General features: G+C 45.0%; 1 protein-coding gene across 1 annotated transcript in view; it reads left to right on the plus strand.

The window, feature by feature from the left end:
* The first annotated feature begins 6,684 nt into the window (after positions 1-6,684).
* Positions 6,685-24,746, plus strand: part of LOC147022621 (serine/threonine-protein phosphatase PP1-beta catalytic subunit) — a 92,431-nt gene continuing 74,369 nt past the window's right edge. Inside the window, exons 1-2 of the mRNA XM_085887361.1 lie at positions 6,685-6,881; positions 22,140-22,271. Of these exons, the coding sequence (XP_085743487.1) occupies positions 6,830-6,881; positions 22,140-22,271 (184 nt within the window). The 5' untranslated portion in view covers positions 6,685-6,829. The remainder of the gene's footprint in view (positions 6,882-22,139; positions 22,272-24,746) is intronic.

Raw genomic sequence — 24,746 nt, forward strand, 5'->3', positions numbered from 1 at the left:
GACATGAACTTTCATGCAGCATCGAGGGAAACTGCCTGAAGGCAGATAGAAGCATTGTCGTAACATGAAAATCTATCCAAAACTTTGATGAGACATATTATTTTGTGAAAACGGTATTTTTCGCTATTATTGGTCGAGGAAATTGGTATAGGCTGTTCAAATATACAAAAAGTAGTAGATTACTGCCAAAAGTGGTATAATTGACAATGATGCAATAAACGACCTAAAACCAATTATCTACTTCCTGATGTATATATATATATATATATATATATATATATATATATATATATATATATATATATATATATATATATATATATAATATTAAAAGTAAATAATGACCTCAGACAAAGCCCTTTTTAATGACACTAGAAGCACCCGCTGGACGCATGCACACGTGCACGCCGAGACTGAGCTCCTTTTGTATGATAGATGACCTGGGTTTAAGCCCTCCATAAAAGAAAGCCACAGTTATTTGGGTGGTGCATAAGGCAACAGACCGCTACCTCGATCGCTGAGGCTTATCTTCACAAGGCCCATGATGCCTATCGGCATCCTGTTAGCTGCTTTGGTCGTTTTACAATCAAGGGAACACTTATAGGGAGGGCATGGCGATTATTAATAATGACAGCTCTGAAGATGTCTTTGACTTTACAAAGCAGTTAGCCCCAACATGGCGACCGTATGATTTTTTTTCAAGTGAAAATTGCAGGTGAAGTCAAGTGAACTGTCCAACCATTGTGTGGAATGGAATGTTAAGATGGACGGAGAAGCGTCGATGAAATGTTGTCTAAAGTTATCATACCCATTATCTTGTTCCTGACACACTCAGATAATTTCACAAAGCACTGAACAATTGTGTGTGTTCACTTTCAGAAGAGCCAGAAAACAATACCTGGCCAACCTCAAGACTGAACTATAAACTTGTTTTCTTCCTAAAATACCTGGTGATGCCTTGTGAAGTCCGTCTCTGGTGTATGCTCCCCCTCTATCCTTTCCCTCACTTCAAATAGCACCACAGCTGACCCATGAGAAAACCAAATGTCTCAATTCTGTATTTGCTTCCAAATATCACATGCGCAACCTTTCCCTCCCTGTACCTACTCTACCCTCATACCCAACTGCTCCTGAACACCGTCGTGCTTGCCTGATAAGGTGGTGAAGTTTCTGGCAACCCCCGACTCCGATTCTGCAACAGTCCTGGACCGCATCAATACATGTGTCCAAAAACCTGCTTTCCTGCTCAGTCACCCTATCATTTGCTTTTGGTAAACCTTCTATCTATTTTGAAGACAGCCAACATCACTGTGATACACAAACGTGGTGCAAAATTGGATCCTCTCAAGGAAAGGCCAATTATCTTACATTCAATCAATTAATGGATAAGCAAGATCATGGAATCAATCATTGCAGTTGACATCAAATCCTTCATGTTCTCCAATGGCCTGATCTGAGACCATAATTTTGGATTCAGTCCAGGTGGCTCCACCCTGGACACGCCGCTTCTGATGTCCCAACAATGGATGCAAGCATGCAATCACAGACAACAGATCAGGGCTGTCTTTGCGAACAGGTCGTGAGCATTTGGCAGCTGGGCACCCTGCTTTGCTCTCCAAAGTATCTTCTTGCAGCATTCAAGGACAGACTCCTCCACTCATGGTCAGAATGTGGATCTCAAAGGAATCCTTTCATATCCTCTCCTTGTCAAGGCTGGAGTGCCATCAGGCACTGTCTTGGGCCCAGTCCTGTTCTTCATATATCCAAGTTGGCCTCCAACGTCAGCCATCACCCAGGTATCCTCCATCATGCAAAGTCTTTCATTGGCAAATCTGAACTTTTATCAACTTTCATGACTTTCATTCGGAACTCGATGGAGTACTGCTTTCACCTTTGGACTGGAGTCTCTGCTTCACACTTTGCATTTCTTAATGCTGTGGAAACCAAGGCCACCAAAATTAGTGCAATCTCACGCGATAAATCTGAGTCTCTGAGCCTGTGTTACTCTTGCATCGCAGACATGTTGATAGGCTCTCTTTTTTCTAATGCCTTCTTTCTGGTCTTGCACCCTCTGCCATTATCTTGCTCTCCTCCCCCCTTCCCCTTCCCCTCATATTTCTGTAATATGCATGTGATCTGCCAGAAATGCACTTCCAGCGAAACTTCCAAAATCTAGGCTCAATGTTCATATCCACTCATTTGTTTCTTTTCTCTCACCTGTAAATCCAACTTCCCCAGTCTGTTCATCCCATCCTTCCCCAAGGCTTCAAGATGGGTGTTCGCCATCACCTGAGTTCATCCTCTATCTATACTCTTGATCTTTCTACTCCCATCAACACTCTCCAAGCCGACCACTTTCTTTCCAGGTTATTGGGTTTCTCCCCACTTCACCTCCATATTTCGTTTTTTTGAGGTTTCCTTTCTATTTCATCCCCTATTTTTCCTGTCTTCTTGCTGTGTTTGAGCTTGTACCCAGCTTGTTCACCCACCATGTCCTCCTCCCCCTCCACTTAATCTCATTCTTCCATTCTTACTCCAAATGTCCTTCTACCCTGCTGTTGGTGTTTCCTCCTTTTCCACTATGTTCTTCTTTTTTATTCTTTGGTCCATTCTGTGTTCACACTCGTCCACGAGCTTCAACTCTGTATGTCAGGAATAAAAAGCAGAATTGCATGTTATTGAGTCTCAGAAAATCCCAAGAAGCTGCACATGTGGAACTAGATGGTATACATAGAATACTTACCCACGCAGTCGTGAGAAGGACTTGGTGTGGACCAACTCTTTGAATGGCAAATTTGTAATGAAAAAAATCAAATTCAAATCAAATGGATCACCAAATTAAATAGATACTGCATTGGAGCCATCAGAAGGAACCCGAAAAAAAAAAAGCATCAGGAGGAACCTGGACCGGACTTGGATTTAAACTGCTAGTCCTCCACCCTCAAACCCATCCAGGTGCAGCAAAGTGAGCCTTATTTTTAAAAAAGAAAAAAAAAAACGCAGATTCAAAAATGAAATAATTTTGGCTGCCAGACCATGCGTCCGATCAGGTTGAAATGTAAAACATACTGTACGACCCGTGAACCCGTTGGGTGACAGCGGTAGATTAAAAAAAATCATAAAAAAACAGAAAAAGATAGCTCCAGCGAACTATACCGCAGAGGTTGTTTGCATCAATCAAATTCTCCCGAAGAGTACTTCACTGAATCGGGAATTGATTTTTTTAAATAATTTTTTTCGTTGCCCGATTTCAATGAAAGTTGGTACTGCACACCGCAGGAGAATGGAGAGTAAGGTGGGCCGAAAATTTTTGCGCTATTGGTGTACCGTTTTGGCTGTATTTCGGGAACATACATACATACATATATACAAGATGAGAGTTTTAGCAATATATGGATATTCCCCACCACTACGAGATCATAATTTTGAAGTTTCACATCAGTTGATGCAGCAGTTCAAGAGAGAGAATTTAAAAATATATTTTCCTACAATCCAATATGACTGCCAAACCATTTGACATCAATTATTCGTGAACACCCTGGTATCCTCAAGGCTTGGGGAACATGTGTGTGAAGTTTCCCCTCGATCTGTCCAGCCGTTTTCTCGAAGAAGATTTTTTATGGTTTCAGGGTAAATCCAATATGGCTGCCAAACCATCTGACCTATGATGCCATAGGTGGGGAACTTTTTGTTCCTCATGGAGAGGTGGTCATACCTGTAAAGTTTCTCCTCGATCTGTTCAGCCTTTTTGGAGATTTTTGATTTTTTTTTTTTATATGGCTGCTGAACCACGTGACCGTTTCGTCATAATTTTTTTTCTTCTGTTGATCAATTTATCCCTAGATGACCCTCAAAATTTTTCATACTGATCAGGTGTAGCATTCTCCGTATGTATGTATGACGTCAAAACGAAGGCACCTTTGACAACATTAAAAAAAATCAAACTTCTTCCCCATGGGGAGTACTTGCCATGTCCCAAGTTTCAATTTTTTCCATGGAGCGGTTTCAGAGATACAAAGGTCCAACGTTTCTGATTTTTTCCAACAGAAGATTTTTTAATGTTTTTTTAATTTAAATATGGCTACCGAACCACACCGCATGGCATATGACGTCATAATTATCATCAATACATTCCACATGGGTAGTTGTACCTTTGAAGAAAATTTATTGTCAAGTCTGACAAGCGGTTGCAGAGAAAAGGAAATAACAATGCAGATACGTTCCTACATTCTATGTACGCACGTGCATACGGGACCAATCGCATAACCCCGCTTTTCGCTTCACGAGCGTGGGATCAAAACCTCCTCATAAAAATAGGGGCAATACCCCTGGGTGCTCATCTGGTAGCAGCTGGATAAGAAAACCAGGAAACCACTGGTAGGTGTGATGACCCACAAAATATATAACGGATAAGAAAGTAAATACCTATGGATTTTTTATCTTGCCAAAACGAAGTTTTTGCAAGATATGTTAGTCAGCTTGTATGTTTTTTTTTGTTTTTTTTTTGTCTGTAATCACGTATAAAAAATTCTGCAGAGCACAGTTATCATTGGAAATTTTTGTAACTTCGCATATCAGAGGCCTATTGAGGTCCCTTTCAGCGCATAAAATTTTGAAGGTCAAGGTCAAAGGTCAAGGTCACTTTGTCGCAAATCAGGGGAGTCGACGAAACCCTTATTTTTTGAGTAATTTTGATCGGATCGTCTTCAAACTTCATGGGAATATAGTTCATGGTCTGGCGCTCAGCTGATTAATTTTTGGTGGCGATTGCCCTTGACCTTCATGGTTAGCGCCTCAGGTCAAACATATTTGACCCCAAGGTTAAATTTTCGAGTTTTAGGAACCATATCGTGTAGTATCTCAAATTGAACACCTCAATGAGTGCTTTCTAGATATGTCAAGCTTGAGACATTATGACGTCATTTGGTGACGTTATGAGGCAATCGCATATTTTTCATGGTTACTCTGTAGAACGATTCTCATCAAAATATCTCGTAGGCAGATATTCCTCAAGGAGTCGCTCCTGGTGGATAGCAGCTCTGTTCACCTCAGTGTGACCTTAATGAAGTCACACGTGGTCACCTTTTGGCAAGATACAGGTCACCCTGCGGGTGACATTGGTTAATTTAATTTTTTTATTGCAGTGTAAAAATTATTTGGTACATAATGGGTGATGAAGGTTGTGGTCAAGTTTCATCGAAATTGTGCGTGTAGTTTTTGAGAGAAAAGAAAATACCGAATTTGGAGGGCACCCCCCCACCCCCACAATTAATTCCCTCCATAGACCCCCTTTGACCCAGCTTTTTTGAATGCCGTTAACAAAGCTTTGGGACATCACAGGTGATGAAGGTTGTGGTCATGTTTCATCAGAATTGTGTGTGTAGTTTCTGAGAAGAAAGCAAATACCTATATTGGTTTTTTTAATGGTTGTGACGTCAAAATATTATGACGTTATGTTATGACGTCAAAGTTATGACGTCAAAATATCTCCGCTAATGGAAATCGCCTAAAAAAAATTATCTCCGAAACTAGGCAAGCTTTTTGAATTATGTTTGCGGGAATCGAACGGGGCATTAGCAGAGATGAATGACTGCACACGATACATCACTATGACGTCATATCAATTTTTATGACGTCATTCCTATTTTTTGACATTTTATGTTTCACAACCCACAGTTTTCATCGGATCTTCGTGAAACCTGCCATGTATGTGCAGAAAGCCCACGCGCAGGCAGTAACCATCTCCGATTTTGGAAATTCGTCCTAGAAAAAAAAAGTTGACGTCATTATATCGCTGCTAATGGAAATCGCCTATACCGTTATCTCCGAAACTAGGCAAGCTGTTTGAATTTTGTTTGTGGGAATCAAGCCGGGCAAGAGCACAGATAATAATTTATCGCAAACCTGATACATCGCAATGACGTCATATTCGTTTTATGACGTCATCATTAAGAGGACGAAGATCTTAGCTCATTCGAGCTTGTTTTTTTTTTAGTGTCACCACGAAAACAAGACCTTTTCACCATTTTAATGTTGTGCCTTCTTGGGTCAGTAAAAACGTTTAATGGAAAGACGTTGGGAATACAACATAAGGAACTTTAACGCACGAAGAGGCCAAGTCTGCGCAATCCTGGCAACGTGTAAGAGTCCTCCCCCGTCCATACTACTACACCTCTACCTCCAGATACCTGTCCAACTGAATTTTAAACCTGTCCACTGGTCGTACTGTTTTTTTTTCAATGTACCATACTCTCCACAGAGTGTTGGTGCTGCCGATGCAGGTCCTTGCCAAGTGTTAAACTGCGGGGTTTTACCATGGCCTTCCCAGTAGTAACACCGACTGTTGTCACTCCAAATATGGCCCTTTGATATGAAAGCGTCGCTTTGCGAGCGGACTCGGTTTCATGATGATATTAGATTCTGATGTTGGAATAAATTTAAATCGTTTGTTATTAAAGGCGGAATTATTTATATTGTAGTTTAAAATGATCGCTTGTCCAAGATAACTATTCGATGGAAATTTGAGGTGTATCGACGAGTTTTTTTTTTAGCAAGGCTGAGGTCTCGCCCTCTTTGTGGAAATTAAGCGAACGTTACACAGCTCGCATTACACAGTTATAAAACAAAGAACTCACGGATATACGTGTTTTTAGAGTTCATTGTAACACGTTAGTAACCGTAAGAAGACTTTTTAAAAATGACTATTTAAGACAGCCTCTGGTGGTTAATTCCGTGTATTTGGTTACCGTGGTTGGCGGCTGGCGGGCGGAACACTGTGGTTAGGAGATCGGTCTGGTGAGGCAAAACGTGGTGCTACCAACCATCGAGAATGGCGGAAGGAGAATTGAATGTTGACAGCCTGATCGCAAGGTTGCTTGAAGGTGACGAATGGATTGAGGGATATACAGTGTTGTGAGACGGCCTCTTCCGTTAACGTCTGGTCGAGTGGTCGAGGTTCGGCCCGGTTGTGCGCGGGGTTCGGCCGGGTTGTGCCCAGGGTTCGGCCGGGTTGTGCCCGGGGTTCGGCCGGGTTGTGCCCGGGGTTCGGCCGGGTTGTGCCCGTGGTTCGGCCGGGTTGTGCCCGGGGTTCGGCCGGGTTGTGCCCGGGGTTCGGCCGGGTTGTGCCCGGGGTTCGGCCGGGTTGTGCCCGGGGTTCGGCCGGGTTGTGCCCGGGGTTCGGCCGGGTTGTGCCCGGGGTTCGGCCGGGTTGTGCCCGGGGTTCGGCCGGGTTGTGCCCGGGGTTCGGCCGGGTTGTGCCCGGGGTTCGGCCGGGTTGTGCCCGGGGTTCGGCCGGGTTGTGCCCGGGGTTCGGCCGGGTTGTGCCCGGGGTTCGGCCGGGTTGTGCCCGGGGTTCGGCCGGGTTGTGCCCGGGGTTCGGCCGGGTTGTGCCCGGGGTTCGGCCGGGTTGTGCCCCGGGGTTCGGCCGGGTTGTGCCCCGGGGTTCGGCCGGGTTGTGCCCCGGGGTTCGGCCGGGTTGTGCCCCGGGGTTCGGCCGGGTTGTGCCCCGGGGTTCGGCCGGGTTGTGCCCCGGGGTTCGGCCGGGTTGTGCCCCGGGGTTCGGCCGGGTTGTGCCCCGGGGTTCGGCCGGGTTGTGCCCCGGGGTTCGGCCGGGTTGTGCCCCGGGGTTCGGCCGGGTTGTGCCCCGGGGTTCGGCCGGGTTGTGCCCCGGGGTTCGGCCGGGTTGTGCCCCGGGGTTCGGCCGGGTTGTGCCCCGGGGTTCGGCCGGGTTGTGCCCCGGGGTTCGGCCGGGTTGTGCCCCGGGGTTCGGCCGGGTTGTGCCCCGGGGTTCGGCCGGGTTGTGCCCCGGGGTTCGGCCGGGTTGTGCCCCGGGGTTCGGCCGGGTTGTGCCCCGGGGTTCGGCCGGGTTGTGCCCCGGGGTTCGGCCGGGTTGTGCCCCGGGGTTCGGCCGGGTTGTGCCCCGGGGTTCGGCCGGGTTGTGCCCCGGGGTTCGGCCGGGTTGTGCCCCGGGGTTCGGCCGGGTTGTGCCCCGGGGTTCGGCCGGGTTGTGCCCCGGAGTTCGGCCCGGTTGTGCCCCGGAGTTCGGCCCGGTGTTGTAGCCCGGTTGGGTACCGTATCCACTGCTTGTACTGTACCGAGACTGCTCTTGTGGTAGAAATAACCCATGATCATGTGTTCCCAATGGATTTATCCTGCTGTTCCTTGCCTTCTACATTTCGCCTCCTTAAATTTTGTCCAATCCCCACTTGACCACATTGCTTTCCTTTGCAAGTGTAACACCTCCAGCTTAACCAATTGTTGTGCATCTCGATCAGATTTCAATTTATTTTGTTAGTGTTTTTACCCTTCGGTCCAAACATGTCATGTGATGAGACATGCTATCCTCACGGGCCGAATCCCTCCCTTTATTTTTTGTAGTTTATATCCAGACCTTCCCATTTCTGGCAGTTTTGAAGCTTTATAATACAAGGAACACACACAGGTGGAAGTCATTCAGCCCATCATGTCTGTGTGAACACCATACTAATTAATCAACATGAGATCCAAGGAAGAAAATGCAAAAAAAAATAAAAAATAATCCATTTAAAAATTTTTTTTTACTTTTTATGGGGGGATTTCTTTTTCTTCTTTCCTTCAGGGGAGGGGGCATGGGCTTGGTTAAAAACGCACATCAACCACACAACCCTCCCCATTGACAAGACCTCTACCAACAGCACTCCGTACATATGCACAAACGACCGAAAAGTCCTCAACATCCCAATACCCCTCTATCTCCATAACTTCCAGGTACCTATCTAATTGGTTCACAAAAAAAATAAGTGACCACTATATTCGTTATTGTTGTGTGTCTGTCTGTTGGGTAGTCGATCCAGTCGAAAAAAGAAATTTTGGGAAATTTTATCCACCCTTATTATCAGTATTTCCATCGATATGTTTGTCTGTCTGTTGGTTAGTTGATCTAGTCTAATTTTTTTTTTTTTTTTTTGAGATTTGTTCCACCCTTATCAGTATTTAAAATGGCGATTTCAGTTAATACAATGGCGATTTCGATGAAACTTGGTTGGTAGGTTCATACCATGACCGAGTTGTGTGCAAATGAAAACCGTTGCTCCGGACACCACCGTTGCCCAGCAACAGGTCTTTGAAATTTTTGAAAAATCTTCAAAAATTTATTTTTTCAAAAATTGGGCCACGAGCGACTGGGCAGTACATTCAGCCATATTGTCAAAAATTTCCAGCCGGATCCAATGAAAACTCTTGGAGAAGATAGACTTTGAATGAACCCTGGTCGAAAAAAAAAATAAATAAAAAAAGAAAAAAAAGTTCGTTATCTCTGACTATGAGTCAGATATACATGAAACTGGTATGGTAGGTTCATGGTATGTCCTAGTTATGTGTGAGAGAACCGTTGCCTAGCAACGGCCAAAAAACCTCTAAATGTGCGGGTATTTTAACGAGAAAACAACCTGCAGTATTAACCCTTGAAGCTAGAATCATGAATTTTCTTGTGCTTAATCCTCATGTCATTCCCCATCGAACGGGCCCATCGCGTCAGGTTCTATTGGGTAGGCGACTACCCATGTCTGCCTACCAGCTTGTCTGTCTGTCCCGAGCATAGCTCCGTGGTTTTTGATCCGATCCTGACAAAATTTTAGTGGGAGGTTTATATCATGATCAAGTTGTGTTTTCCTGAAAATGGGCGTGGTGCGCCCATTATGGGCGTAGCCACGCCCAAAAAACGTGTGTTTTTAGGGGGTAGCCAATTTCAATTTGCATATTCTCCTGGGGGTTTGTCGAATCTGACGGGTTTCGGTATTTGGTTAGCCCAATGGCACCTGCATAGCCCCACGGAGCTCGTTTTTTATTTATTTTTTTTTTTCCCCATTTTCATGTCAAGGTCACGAACTTAGAAAATTGCGAATTTTGACAAAAAAATTCTTCTCCAAGGGGTTTGTCGAATCTGGCAGGGGTTTCGGTATGTGGTTAGCCCAATGGCACCTGCATATCCCCACAAAGCTCTATTTTTCATTTTCGTCCCAAGGTCAAGGTCACGAACTTAGAAAATTGCGAATTGTGTTTTTAGGGGGTAGCCAATTTCAATGTGCATCTTCTCCTAGGGGTTTGTCTAATCTGGCAGGGGTTTCGGTATTTGGTTAGCCCAATGGCACCTGCATAGCTCCACGGAGCTTGGTTTTTTTTTTTTTTTTTTTTTTTTTTTTTCATTTTCGTCCCAAGGTCATGATCACAAGGTCACAAACTTAGAAAATTGCGATTTTGACATAAAAATCCATCTTCTCTGAGGGGTTTGTCAAATCTGGCAGTGGTTTTGGTATTTGGTTAGCCCAATGGCACCTGCAATAGCCCCACGGAGCTAGATTTTTCATTTTCGTCACAAGGTCATGAACTTAGAAAATTTCGAATTTTGACATAAAAATCATACGATCGCCCAAACTTTGAGAGCTAGGATGCCAATATTTTTAATGCATAATCTTGAGGTCATTCCCCACCTAAAGTCTTGAAACCATTTTTCTCTATCTCGAACACCGTGCCCGTGGTGCCCCCTTCAAGTTTGGTTTTACGCTGATTTCATCAAAGTATGGATAATCCGATGAGTGTGAAATTCCATATAGCCTATATGACGTTGTATTGTTCCTGGAATGTTCCAGAGGAAGTTTTGCACCAAAGGTCATAATCCTTGACCTTTGACCTTTAAAGGTCAAAGTTGTGGGAATCGAACCGGGTTTTCGACCTTCAACGAACTAACTCCAATAAGCTATAGCACATATCCTGTTTCCTTATTTTAATGTCCACAACATTGTTTTGTGACCTGCAATGGTCAAAATTTTGAAAGTTGTTGAACGAAACCTGGTTTTTGACATTTTGCAGCTAATAACCTGTCACTCGTACCACATCGTGTTGATCATTTTTATAACTTGGTCAAACATTATCACGTTGTCTCATCCTTGACTTCTGAAGCAATCTACATCGTCAAATACCGCTCGTGAACCATCGTCGTCTTCAGACTTGTTCTAATTTAAACTTATCCACTGTTTGTGCCACTCCCTTTCCAGGGAGACCATTCCATGCATTAACTGCTCTCTGAGTGAAAGTCCCCCTGCCTTACTACCATCTTAATTCTCCTCTTCTTTACTCTCAGGCTATGGCCCCTGGTCCAATCACTGTCTACTCTGTTGAATAATTTGTCTGCACTTATTTTATCTATACCTTTCATTATCTTAAACATCTCCATCATATTTCTTTGTAACCACCTCCTTTCGAGTGCATAAAGTCCTGTCTCCTTCAGCCATTCCTCAGCTGAGTCGAGCTCGGCCCAGAATCGATCTAGTCGCCCTGCACTGAACCCCCTATATGCCATCTATGTCCTTCCTGAGTTATTGTGCACAAAACTGCACACTATATTCTCGATGTGGCCCTCACTAAATTCCTGTACAATGTTAACACCACCTCTTGATTTATAACTGACCCCCCTCCGAATACAGCCGAAAACCCTAACAGCTTTACCTATCGCTACCTGGCCCTGTGCTGCCTGCTTACCTCCCGTATCTATTACCACCCCCAGATCCTTCTGTGTGGCGCGCTCCAAAATGTCCCCTTGCAACCTGTAATCTCTATTTTCATTGTTCTTTCCAATCCCCAACACCTTACACTTGCTCAGGTTAAATTACATCTGCCAATCTTTTACCCAATCCATACAAGTATTAATACTTTCCTGAATCTGATCACCACCCCCTCTGCTATCCACACTACCTCCAAGCTTTGTCATCTGCAAATTTGGAAAGCTGACTCTTCACCCCACTATCCAAATTGATGATGTAAATAATGAATAGTTATGGTCTGAGTACTGATCCCTGAGGCACCCCACTACATACATCCTCCCACTCACAGCCACTCTTTGCTTCCTCCCACTAAGCCAGTTTGCAATCCAATTATCTACCTCACCAACCACTCCACAAGCCCTCACCTTGGCTAACAACCTCCGATGTGGTACTTTGTCAAATGCCTTCTTAAAATCTAGATATACTATGTCCACTACCTTTCCTTTATCCACCCAATCAGACACTGCTTCATAGAACTCTAAAAGATTTCTTAAACAAGAACTACCTTTGGTAAACCTATGCTGACTACCTTTAATTAGTTTGTATTTGTTTACATGGTTCCTCATGTGGTTCTAAATTAATGTCTCCAACACCTTCCCCACAACTGAAGTCAAGCTAACAGGTCTAGTTTCCCAATTCTTCTTTGGATCCTTTCTTAAATAATTTTGTTACATTTGCTACTCTCCAATCCTTCGGTACCTGTCCTGACTCCAGGGAACTATTGAAAATAGCCCTTAACATCTTGCTTACCTGCTCAGCACTTCCCTCAATACTCTCGGGTTCAGATTATCTGGACCTGGAGCCTTATCTATTCTTAGATTACCGAGCTGTTCCTTTACTTCCTCCACTCCAACCTGGATCTTCTGTAAAAGCCCTTCCTCATCTCCTTGATAAATACTCTCAGCTATTGGCAATTCTCCTGACTGTTCTTGTGTAAAAGTTGAAGAAAAATACCTGTTTAATAATACCTGCCTGCCATCTCACTTTTATCACTAACCACACTCCCAGTGCTATTCCTCAATGGGCACACACTGGTCCTAACCTGATCTTTTTCCCTGATATACTTAAAGAAAGGTCAGGTCAGGTATGAGAGCATGCACCAGAGCAGCGCGTCGCTGTGTCCACTTTCCACCGGTATTCCAGGGGCCTCCGTATGGCCATCCTCCAGGCAGATGCCTGGCCTATTCCTATCTCCTTGAGATGCTGATCAACCTGCTGCAACCACCAGGCACGTGGTCGGCCCATTGGCCTCCTCCACTCTCGAGACTCCCTCGCTGAGAGAATCTGGTGAGCAGGATCAGCGTCAGCAATACGAGCCACATGTCCATACAGCCGTAGCTGACGCTCACGGACTATGAAAGGAACAAATCTCATTTGAGTCTCAGCAACCGCTCGTTGGACACAGTCTGACCAGCGAGAGCCAAGGATTCTCCGAAGAGACCTGGTACCAAAGAAATTAAGTCTCCGTCTCAGATCCTTGGTCAGAGTCCAAGTCTCACATCCATAGAGCAAGACTGGAAGCACCAAGGACCTGAAGACTCGGACTTTCGTCCTCACTCACAGGTACCGGCAGCACCACACCCCATTACGCAATGAATCCATGACTCCCCAAGCCCGACCCAAATGTCTGTTGACCTCTGACTCACAGCCAGCAGAGACATGAATATCACTGCCAAGGTAAGTGAATCTCTCCATGACCTCAACATCCTCACCACAAACCGGCACAGACAGGACAGCAGCATCCAAGATGTCATTGAAAGCCTGGATCTTAGTTTTGGCCCAGGAAACGCGTAATCCCAGCGGCTCCGACTCCTCATTCAGCACCTCGAGGGCCCCCAAAAGGATATCTGAATTCTCCGCAAAGATGACTGCATCTGCGAAATCAAGGTCGGAGATCTTGACATTCCCAAAAAATGATGCACCGCAGCTTGATCTCTCCGACATCCTCCTAAGAATCCAGTCCATACAAGTGCTGAAAAGTGTGGGGGCCAGTACACACCCCTATCGAACTCTAGTTACAACTGGAAATAAGTCAGAGATGGTACCATCACATCTCACAGCACTCTCAGTACCAGAATAGAGTTCAGACATCAGATCGATCAGTTTTGGTGCCACCCCACGAACACCAAGGATCCTCCAGAGGGCATCCCGATTCACTGAATGGAACGTTTTACAGAGATCAACATAGGCTGCAAGCAGCCCCTGCTGAAACTCTTGTCTGCGTTCAGTGAGGACCCGAAGAGCAAGGATACGGTCAATCGTTGACCTCTTTGGTGTAAAGCCTGACTGCTCTGGACACTCACTGGTGCTCAAGGAGATGGTGGCGAACCCTATCAATAATTATCCTGGCAAAGACCTTGCCCGGCACTGAGAGCTTGGTCGTTGTTGCAGTCTTGGCGATCACCCTTCCCTTTCCAGAGAGGGACAACAAGGCCCCTCTTCCAGTCAGTTGGGATGATGCCCGTGTTCCAGGCAGAGCACAGAACTGCATGCAATGACATGAGTGCAGCATTTCCACCAGCCTTGAAGTTCAGCATGGATGCCACATGCCACTGGAGCATTGCCCCATTTCAACCGGTTCACCGCAGCCTGTGTTTCCACAAGCAAAGGTGGACCACAGTTGATTGGAGGGTCAGCAACAGTTATTGTAACACCCCTGAAGTCTTACTCAACAGCTGGTGGTCGTGGCAGGAAATATCTAATTGTCTCAACACCCACAACACACTGACATCCAATGAAAGAAAGCCTTGCTGTTATGTTTAATATTCTTTGCCACGTCCTCGTACTCTCTCTTTTGGCTTGTCGAATTATTTTCTTAACTTGCCTATGTTTACTCCGATAGTGAAATAAATCCAACTCCAGTCCTGTTATTTTAAACCAAATAAATGCCTTCTTATTCTCCTTGATAGCATTCCTCATCTCGTTACTCAACCACCCTGGTCTCTTTCTGTTTCTTGTTTTACACCTCATTGGAATGTACTGGCTCTGCACTCTCCACATTTGGTCCTTAAAAGTTTCCCATTTCTCGACTCTGATTGTCCTGTTGTTAGAGTCTCCCAATCTGCATCACCCAACTCTTTCCTCGTACCCTCAAAGTTTACCTTCCTGAAATCGAATAGCCTTACCCTACTATCCTGAACTCGAACCCTCAACAGAATCTTTGCACACACAATGTAATTGTCACTTGCTCCAAAATGCTCCCCTACCTCGACCTCCTCCACCATATTGGGATCATTACTTAAAAGGAGGTCGAACACTGCACTCCACCTCGTGGGCTTATCTACAAACTGGTTAAAAACCAATCCCGGACTAAAACTAATAAATCCTCATCAACTTTGCCCTTTCCCTGTTCCTCCACCCAATTTATTCCTAGCAAGTTAAAATCCCCCATAATCAATACTCTTCCCTTACCACATGCCCTTTTGAATTCTTCATGTACTCCTCCTTCCTCCTCTTCCTTCCCACCCACCCGGAGCCCTATAAAAGCATCCCACCAGTATCTTACTGTTTTTACAATCTCTAATCTCTACCCACCGCCAACATTTATTCCTTCCTTAATGTCACCTCCTTTCTCTTGATGCAATGTTGTTGTTTACCCAGATTGCTACTCTTCCTCCGATTCTATCCTTCCTATTACACCGATACACCTTGTAGCCTTCTCATCCTGTCCTCCAGTTACTCTCCTTACACAATGTCTCACTCACTGCAACTATATCGTACTCCTCGCTATCCTCTTTGGCTTCAAGCTCTTCCATCTTATTATTTAAACTTCTGGCATTGGTATAGATTATAGAATATATTTAACTTTTCCCTTCCTGAAATTGTATTTCCTGCCTGGCCTTGCTCATCACTATTACATCATCCGTTCCTCAATAGCTTCCCTACCCTCCGCTGACCTAAAAAAGTGTGAATTCTTTCCTCAATTCCCACTGCAAACCTTGCTGCCCCCTTTCTATTTAATATACGGCCATCATTCAGGAAACACTCCCTTTGTCCCCTAAATGATTCGCACTGCTTCCTGAATGTAAAACCTTCCTCCCTACACCATTTTTCAGCCATTGGTTGACGTCTATTGCTCTGCTCATAATTTCTATATTGTTTCCTCATCTTGGGAGAATCCCGGAAAACATGACCTCACAACCCTTTGCTTTCAGCCGCTTATCCAGTATCCTGTGTCTTTTTCAAAACCTCTGAGTAAACTTGCCCAACATCATTCATACCAAGGTGTACCACAACCAACTTCTTCCTGCCATGACACGATACAATATCGTTTACCCTTCCTTCAATGTCCCGAACTCCCCCTCCTTCAAAACTACACAGAATTCTGTCTACAATCCTTCCTGCAGAATGAAGAATCTACATATTTAATTGTCTCAACACCCACAAAAACTGTCTCCCATACCTCATGTCTCCCAATTTATATTTCTGCACCCCCGCCGCTGCCTGCACCCTCTGCACCCCCGCCGCTGCCTGCACCCTCTGCACCCCCGCCGCTGCCTGCACCCTCCACCTGCACATGCACCTCTGCATCCGCACCTCTGCATCCGCCACCGCCTGCGCCACCTCCTGCGCCTCCGCCCCCGCCACCGCCTGCACCTCCACCACTCTTGAATCGTGCTTTTGAATCCAGAGCATTGAGGTTTGAATGAAGGAAAAATTACAAAGAAATTTAGGTCCAACACAAATCACCCCCTCTTTTACTATTGTTTGTAACATGGAATATAATGACCTGATGCAAACTATATTATTTTACAAGCTACAAACAGTTGTACCTCCAAAACTGAAGGTGGAAGGAGGTTGTATTTGCACGTCTGTTTGTGTGCAGGATATCTCAAAATGTTGTGGATAGGTTGGGTGTGTGACCACTACGAATTTATTCGATTTTGGTGAAGATCCAGATTTGGATCTCGATACGAGAGTTATTTAATTTTTTTAAGAGATAGGGCAAAATACAATATATAGCACGATATTTCAAAAATGTCATGGGCCAAATATGTTCTCGTGGATCAGGCATTGCGTGGTGGAGGTGTGTGCCCTTCCAGTTAAATAACGTGTTTATGCTGGAGGCAAGAGGAGCTGTGTTTTTCCACGATTGTTACCTGATTTTTGTTGGATTTGTGGATTCATCTACTCTCACCTGAGCAATAGCAGTGTGACTCTTCAAGAGAGCAAATGATTCTCGGTGCACCTGTCTTTCTAATCTGTTTTCAAGTCTTCCAGCAAAAAAACTGCCACAGTGGAGCGTGAAACCAAGGTGAACAAATATACCTGAAGGGATGAACGATGAAGAATTGGTCTTGCTCGTAAAGGCTGTGCACAGATTGAATCAACAAAGTCATTGCCATAGAAAAAGAATGAAAAAACAAGCAGTCATAGACTGGTACTTACGAAATCGTCAACTTGACCTCTGACCTTGTCTAATAAAAGCATGAATCAGTCAGAAGCTCAAGGGGAGCTTGAATTCTGAATTCATTGTGGTCTACGATTTTACACTGGTTTTCAGATAATGAGTCCCAGACAAAAACTAGATTTCTTATAAAAATTCCATTTTTTTGTTTTTATTTTTAAAAAAGTGATTCAGTACCTGCAGGATATGCCAGATAATCGGTGTATTACTTTTCAGAAGAATCTGATAAAAGACGTATTATTATATATATATATATATATATATATATATATATATATATATATATATATATATATATATATATATATATATATATACACACACACACACACACACACACACACACACACACACACACACACACACACACACACACACACACACACACACACACACACACACACACACACCAGTTATTCATCGCTGTTCCAGAATTTCGACAACCGAGTTTTAAGCGTCCTAAGCGATCGCTAAAATCGAAGTTAAAACGAACTCGTAACGTCGAGCGAAACAAAAAATCTCCATTTCTCCACGCAAAACCTTAACGTCACTCAACGACGCGTCTGCTTGAGCGCGCTGCATCATGGGACGACCCGTGACGCATCGAGTGAAATATTTTTTATGCAATCTTAAAACGTCTCCAAAACATCCGATTTTTACCAGAATTTCGACAACCGAGTTTTAAGCATCCTCAGCGATCGCAAAAATCGAAGTTAAAACTAACTCGTAACGTTGAGCGAAGCAAAAATACTCCATTTCTCCACATGAATTTACGGAATTATGTTTGACCTCACTGTGACCTTGACCTTTGACAGATTTTGACCAAAATCTAATCAGCACTAGCCATCACCCTCCTGAATCACGTGGTGTAATTTGACATTGGTAGCTTCTTCCGTTCTCGGGTTATCGTGCCTACAAACAAACAAACAAACGGAAGTCATCAATATACTTGCGAAATCTAAGTAGCAAGCAGTCACAGACTGGTACTTACGAAATCGTCAACTTGACCTCTGACCTTGTCGAATAAAAGCGTCTCTCGAGAAGGTAGCGATGCAAACCAGAAGTTTCTACGATGATTCTGTACCAAACCATCAAAAATCGTAACGTCGACCGAAGCAAAAATCTCCATTTCTCCACGCAATTATACCTTAACGTAACTCAACGACTCGTCTGCTCGAGCGCACTGCATCATGGGACGACCCGTGACTCATCGAGTGAAATATTTTTATACAATCTTAAAACGTCTCCAAAACATCCGATTTTTACCAGAATTTCTACAACCGAGTTTTAAGCGTCCTAAGCGATCGCAAAAACCAAAGACAAAATTAAAATCGAAGTTAAAATGAACTCGTCACGTCGAGCGAAGCAAAAATACTCCATTTCTCCACGTGAATTTACGGAATTATGTTTGACCTCATTGTGACCTTGACCTTTTTACCGATTTTGACCAAAATCTAATCAGCACTCGCCATCACCCTCCTGAATCACGTGGTGTAATTTGACATTGGTAGCTTCTTCAGTTCTCGAGTTATCGTGCCTACAAACAAACAAACAAACAAGCAGTCATGGACTGGTACTTACGAAATCGTCAACTTGACCTCTGACCTTGTCTAATAAAAGCTCTCTCGAGAAGGTAGCGACGCAAACCAGAAGTTTCTGTGATGATTCTGTACCAAACCATCAAAAATCGAATGTTTTGGATGTTTGACCTCACTGTGACCTTGACCTTTGACCGATTTTGACCAAAATCTAATCAGCACTAGCCATCACCCTCCTGAATCACGTGGTGTAATTTGACATTGGTAGCTTCTTCCGTTCTCGAGTTATCGCGCCTACAAACAAACAAACAAACAAACAAACAAACAAACGGAAGTCATCAATATACTTACGAAATCTAGTAATAAGTCGAGGCTTCGGGCGTTGATCCTTCGTCAGGGCAGGATGGGGCGAATATTGATTGTTGGGTGGAGCGAGTGAGTGGTCAGGGATCCATGGCGTTAGCATGACTCATCTTAACCACCCGATGAGAGGGATGTTCAGGGATTACAAAAGTCCAGGGGACTGGGACTGGAGAAAAGGGAAAATGATTGGTAAACAAACGAGGAGTGAATGAAAGGCATTTGATCAAAAAACTGAAACAGGTTTTTAATATTTAATTAAATGTTAAGTGGAAAGCGAATGTCTTGTCTGGTGGGGGATTTGTCTTTGTGTTGCAGACACATTACAAGGCCCTCGGCAAGCCCAAGATTGTATGAATATCTAATTGGATGTGAGGTTATTCTTGTTCAAGTCGAATGGTCCACACAACAAATCCTTGATGGCTGTCATCTTTTATCTTTTATCTTTTATACAAACGTTTAACACGTTGGAAATTTGATAAACGAGCTGTTTGCATCGATTCTTGATGATAAGCTTATTGGGATTGGTTACAACAAAAAACGTACATTGAATTTGTAATCTTTCTGTTGGCTCATAAATCTCTATGCCTGGTGTTTGCTTAATGGTTAGGGTGGTGGGCTTGTGATTCTCGGATCCTGAGTTCAAATCCCACTCAGCTGTTGAATTTATACCAGGTGGGGTTGACTCTGCCTGTCATCCTACCGAGGACAGCAAAATGAGTGCTAGCATGCTGGTATCCTGTGTCGGAGTGGCGACCCATCCAGAATTGTTCCCAATAGCCAAGGAGACTGCTTCGGCACCACCGACGCTCTGCTCAGAGTTTGGTCCCAATGGATTGATGGATAAATCGCTGGTCAAAAATGAAACTCCGCTCGCAAGGTTTATGTGTGGGCTCTGTTGGCTTCCGGCATACTTTGTGACGAACTGAAACGTTGCACAAGGTGTTGAGGTATAAATTGTCATGAAGTGGAGAGTGCAATGCATACAGTACTGGTCCTGTATTTGCAACGGTACAATGCGAGCCTGTATTCTGACGATTGATCGTAATTTGCTTTGTGCACACTTTTCTTCATCAATCTGCTGCAACAGCTGTGAGCAAGTTGGGAAAATTTCACTGTGGTGGAAAAGGCATTTTCCTCTGGCACGACGTGTTGAGTTGTGAATGCTGTTTGTCAGACGCATTGTTTTTCCTGCTTTGTGGAATACATTATTACATATATATATATATATATATATATATATATATATATATATATATATATATATATATATATATATATATATATATATATATATATATATATATATATATATATTGTTACGGCTGTGGAAATTCGCTGAGCACCATATCGGTCCTTCGTTCAGTTATGCCGATAAGTCTGTGTTCAGATAGATTTCCCCACCGTTGTCTATAGGGAATTTATTCGTGTCACCCAGGCTGTGATCTTTGAGGTAGCCGTTTTTTCTTTTACTATCGTTATTTTGGACCAACCACCAACCACCTTCTCCAACACGCCAACCACCTTCTCCACCACGCCAACCGCCAACCACCAACCACCTTCTCCACCACGCCAACCACCCTCCACAACCGCCTTCACAACAACGACATCTCCTCACCATCTCCTAATCCACACCTCCCCCAATAGATCAACACTAACAACATCGCCTCACCTTCAGCTCCGAAACGATGCCATCTTGGCGCCAGCCACGGCGAGTCCGCATCAAACGGCATCGCTGCAGGCAGATGCGGGGGTTTCCTCACCGCGCAAGTCGGTAATTTCGCGCACGTCCGCTCTGTGCAAGCTTCGTCCGAGAATCGGATCAGGAGATCAAGGATGGCGGAGCCAGTGGGGGTCGGAGATGAGAGTGCGGAGATCAGATCTCGTCTCTCGGGCCCTATAAAAGGGTGAGTGGAGCGCCAGTCTGAGGTGAGTCGGTGAAGTGTCTGTCAGGGTTCGGAGAGCCTGAAGCCTGCAGTCGGTGGAGAAGCTGAGGAGAGCGGAGGAGACGCGAGCTGGGAGCATGGCCAAGCCTGCTGTGCCGCGTGGAGCTACGTGTTCGTGTGCGGGACATAGAGAGAGCCAGAGAGAGCTCGCCAACCAGCACCGAACGGTCTGAGGTGATCGGGCTTCGGAACAGTCCGAGCATCGCTGAGGGACGGACGGGTTCTTAAAGAGACCATCAACTCAGAAAGAGCAAAGACCCGTTCGTTCCTCTCAGGCGTTGCCAGCTGGGGCCCGAATCACCATGCCGCGGCCGAGCCGCGGTTACGCTAGCTGCCGTGGGGACGGAACGTCGCGGGTCGCCCCAGCGAGGTGAAGGTAACCTGCGCGGCCTCTTGGAGCTCCTTCGGTCCTCAAAGCTCCATGTCATAAAGACCCCGAGAGGTCCAGTCTACCCCCTTGTCTTTGAGGGGGTTTTCCCTGCTTTTCTTTGTATGAAAGTTGTGGCGCCAAGTCCGATAAGTAGAACTGATAAGTGTGTAAAGAATAAATAAACTGGTCGTAGTTCCTTTGCATTGTTTTCGTTGGCTGTATAATTGCATGCGTGCTCCCCCCCCCCCCTCCATTCATTGCGTAACTGCATGCGTGTTTTGCATTCATTGCTTGATTGTATACGTGCATGGTTGTGTACAAATAAATGTGCTTGTTTGAATGTTAACCCGTTCGTTGTGTCCGCTTTCCCCAATTGAACTGCCATCTTGCCCTCGGAATATAGTTGGTTTTTAAATAGCCGGTAAGGCGATCGGGTCCAACGGGAGTCGCGATAACACCCTGCTCTGTTATCCCAAAACGGAGCGAGCTGCATTAAGCGGTTCGTGTCCCAGCGGCCCCGTTGAGGTACAATCTCTCGGTAATCTACCCGCGAGATTCATTAGGTATATCGACAATTCGGCGATTGACGCTGTAGCGCGGGTGGAGTGCGGACAAGGTTGTGGTGTGGTTAAAAACGCACCCGTGGCTGGTTTTCGGCGTTTATCCGGAAAGCCGTGACTGGATTGTCCGTCCGGTGGGCGTACGGCCATGATTAGTAAAACTCGGTCGTTCGCACGCCGGCCGGCGAGAATCTACAACTAAAAATATATATAATGTTGGCTTTGGGGTTTAGGTCAAGATTGACAACGGCCGAGTGTTTGTTTTTGAACTTAATTGCCTGGTGTAAATGATGCCACCATGGGGATGCTCTTAAATGGCAGCCGTCAAAGCTTGCCTCCTTTTGCCTCACCCTCCCTTCTTCTCCTTGGTTTTTGCATGCAGTACGTGGCTGTCGTCCAGGGAAGACTGTGCAGATGACAGAAGCTGAAGTACGTGGTCTCTGCATCAAGTCACGTGAGATCTTTCTCAGCCAACCCATCCTTCTGGAGCTTGAGGCTCCACTCAAAATCTGTGGTAAGGCTTAAGTCCATGTCACTGTACTTGCTTGTTTTTATTTCCCCGCACGTGCAAAGCGAAAGGTGAGGTCAAGCCATTGGTTCACTGTCTGAAGACAGACACAGACAGACAGAAGTTTATAACTACTCTATTTCAATTGAACATGTATTATTTTAGAAAACGAACATGTATTATTTTAGAAAACGAACATGTATTTTAAGAGTATATTGGCTCTGGCTCTGGATTTGTCCCAATTATGCATGTGCACAGAGTAGTGAAATTATTTATTAATTTATTTTTAACTGTCACCTGTCTGGCAGTCAAACAAAATTGAAAATCATTCCAAAGAGGAAACGTACTATTTTTAAGGACGTCGCAAAGGACACAAACAGCAGACAGCAGGCACGATTAACTAATGTTACATGTTAAATAAGGTGGTGTAAAAGACCCTGCATTAGTGGTGGTAAATTTCCCAAAAAATACTTTCTACAACTTTTAAAAAATTTATTTTATTTAAATTAAATTGTATGCTTGAACAATGCAGAGCACAAATAGCCTTTTCACACTTTCGAAACCCTTCCATTTAGCAGGACTTGCACAAAATATTATAATATTTTACATCATGAGGACCAATCACATTTGCTGCTCATAGACCCACCCATGTCCTTGTTTCTCAAGACAGCGTGGGTAATGTGTTCTGTGAACTCAGGTTATTTACTATTTTTGAGCTGTTGACAAGCATTTGTGTCCTGGTGAACTTCACATACATGGTGTATATTTAAGCAGTTTAACAGTGTTGGGTGCAATCAAACTTGGCCTTGACTTTTCTTCTTTTTTTTTTTTTTTAAATAAAATGAGATCGTGAATTTTTTATTCTTTTTTTTATTTGCAGCATGTGGATCATTCTGTACATAGATAAATGTCGAAACGTGGAATGTGACGAGCACTCCCCTGATCTCCATTGAACACGGTCCTACACCAAAGCATCACCTCCAACTTGGAGCGGAGGCCTCGGCCTGGTGACTCTGTCAAACAGACTAAGATTACATGAGAAACATCAGTTAAACATCAAACAGAGCCACCTATCCGAGGCATCCGGATAGCCACCTATCCAAGAATCTGGCTGGAGTCGAGCTCAAAAGTCTTCTTTCCCCGCTGATTCCGCCAAGCCCGTTCCCTTGGCTGTGGCTTCGCTGGATAGTAAATAGGGACAGTGGGAATCTCGTTCATGCACATCAATAGTTAGATGACGAGGCATTTGGCTATGATAGCAGAGCTCGCGGGCCTGGTCTGGGCCCCGAACACTCACTACTTTCTCTCCTCGGGGTAAAACGTACCTGTGCTGAACATTCAAGGTGCCATATTCATACTGTCCATCCATCATTGTGCCGCCGCTTTGCACCTCGTGCAGACGCTCCATTTTACCCCCCGGTGTAGAGGCCCGGAGTCGCCAGCACCCACCTCTCTGCCGTCTGGACGCTCTCCTGGGTGGAGGAGTGTCAGGAGGCCCGACGCGTGCCCCATGGGAGAACCGTCAAACAACCTCCCCTGGCTCGGGTTAAACCCACGTCGGGGCGGAGGAAGACCGCAACCCTCTCAGACGCATCGTGTGTCCTCCTGGCCTCCGCTTGCAGAGAGCTCGCCAAGTGGCCCAGTGCGTGCCCCATGTTGGGTTCGCTCCCGCAGGTGCACCGTGTGTCCTCCCGGCGACCGCTCTGCCTTTCAAGTGTCGCTCGATCAGTTTGACCAAGCCGACCTTGCGACGTATCACCTCTTTGGTGCCCACCCGTACGTCCTATTTGCCACGTGACATGACTCTGGATTGAGATGGACCTTCTACTGACACTGTGCGGTACGCGTTAGCGTGGACCGTTTGAACTCTCTGAAGATGAGGGCGGTCTTTTCCACGACCATCACGGAGATGAGTCATAGGTCGGCTTGACAGACCGAGTTCACGGAGCATGGTAGCCGATTCTGGCGCCCAGACTCCGCGCCAGCTCAGAGTGATGGTGGAGACGAGTGGCATATTCTCGCTCCCGAACTTGCTTCTTACCCAGTCGAGGACATCCGGAGTGTCGTAATACCTCCGTTTCCTTAACTGATCAGCCCTGGTCCGAAATTTTGGTCACCGGTATCAAATTAGGGGAGAATGCTCATAGTGTTTTTATATGAAGGTATAAACCCCTAGAGTTGAAAACATGTGATAGCATTGTGGCAGTGGCAGCTTTATGGGAGTTATCCCCCTTTTTCCAAAATGTACATTTCATGTACATTTCCAATATTTTAGGTAAATACAGAAATGATATATCCAACTGTAGTGAAATGTACATGATGACTCTAATACTCATCATTTACTGTTCATCGGCATCCACATCGTCATTCTCGTCCGTACTCTCCACATCATCTGATGACCGATTCTCGCAGTCTGACAGTTTGCACATAACAGTGCATTTAAGTCCATTTGCCAGACATACACAATTTGGCAGCGTACAC

Source organism: Eptatretus burgeri, chromosome 7 (genome assembly GCF_056783735.1).
Source record: "Eptatretus burgeri isolate ZD-2024b chromosome 7, Ebu_testis_v1, whole genome shotgun sequence".
Classification (NCBI taxonomy): Eukaryota; Metazoa; Chordata; class Myxini; order Myxiniformes; family Myxinidae; genus Eptatretus; species Eptatretus burgeri.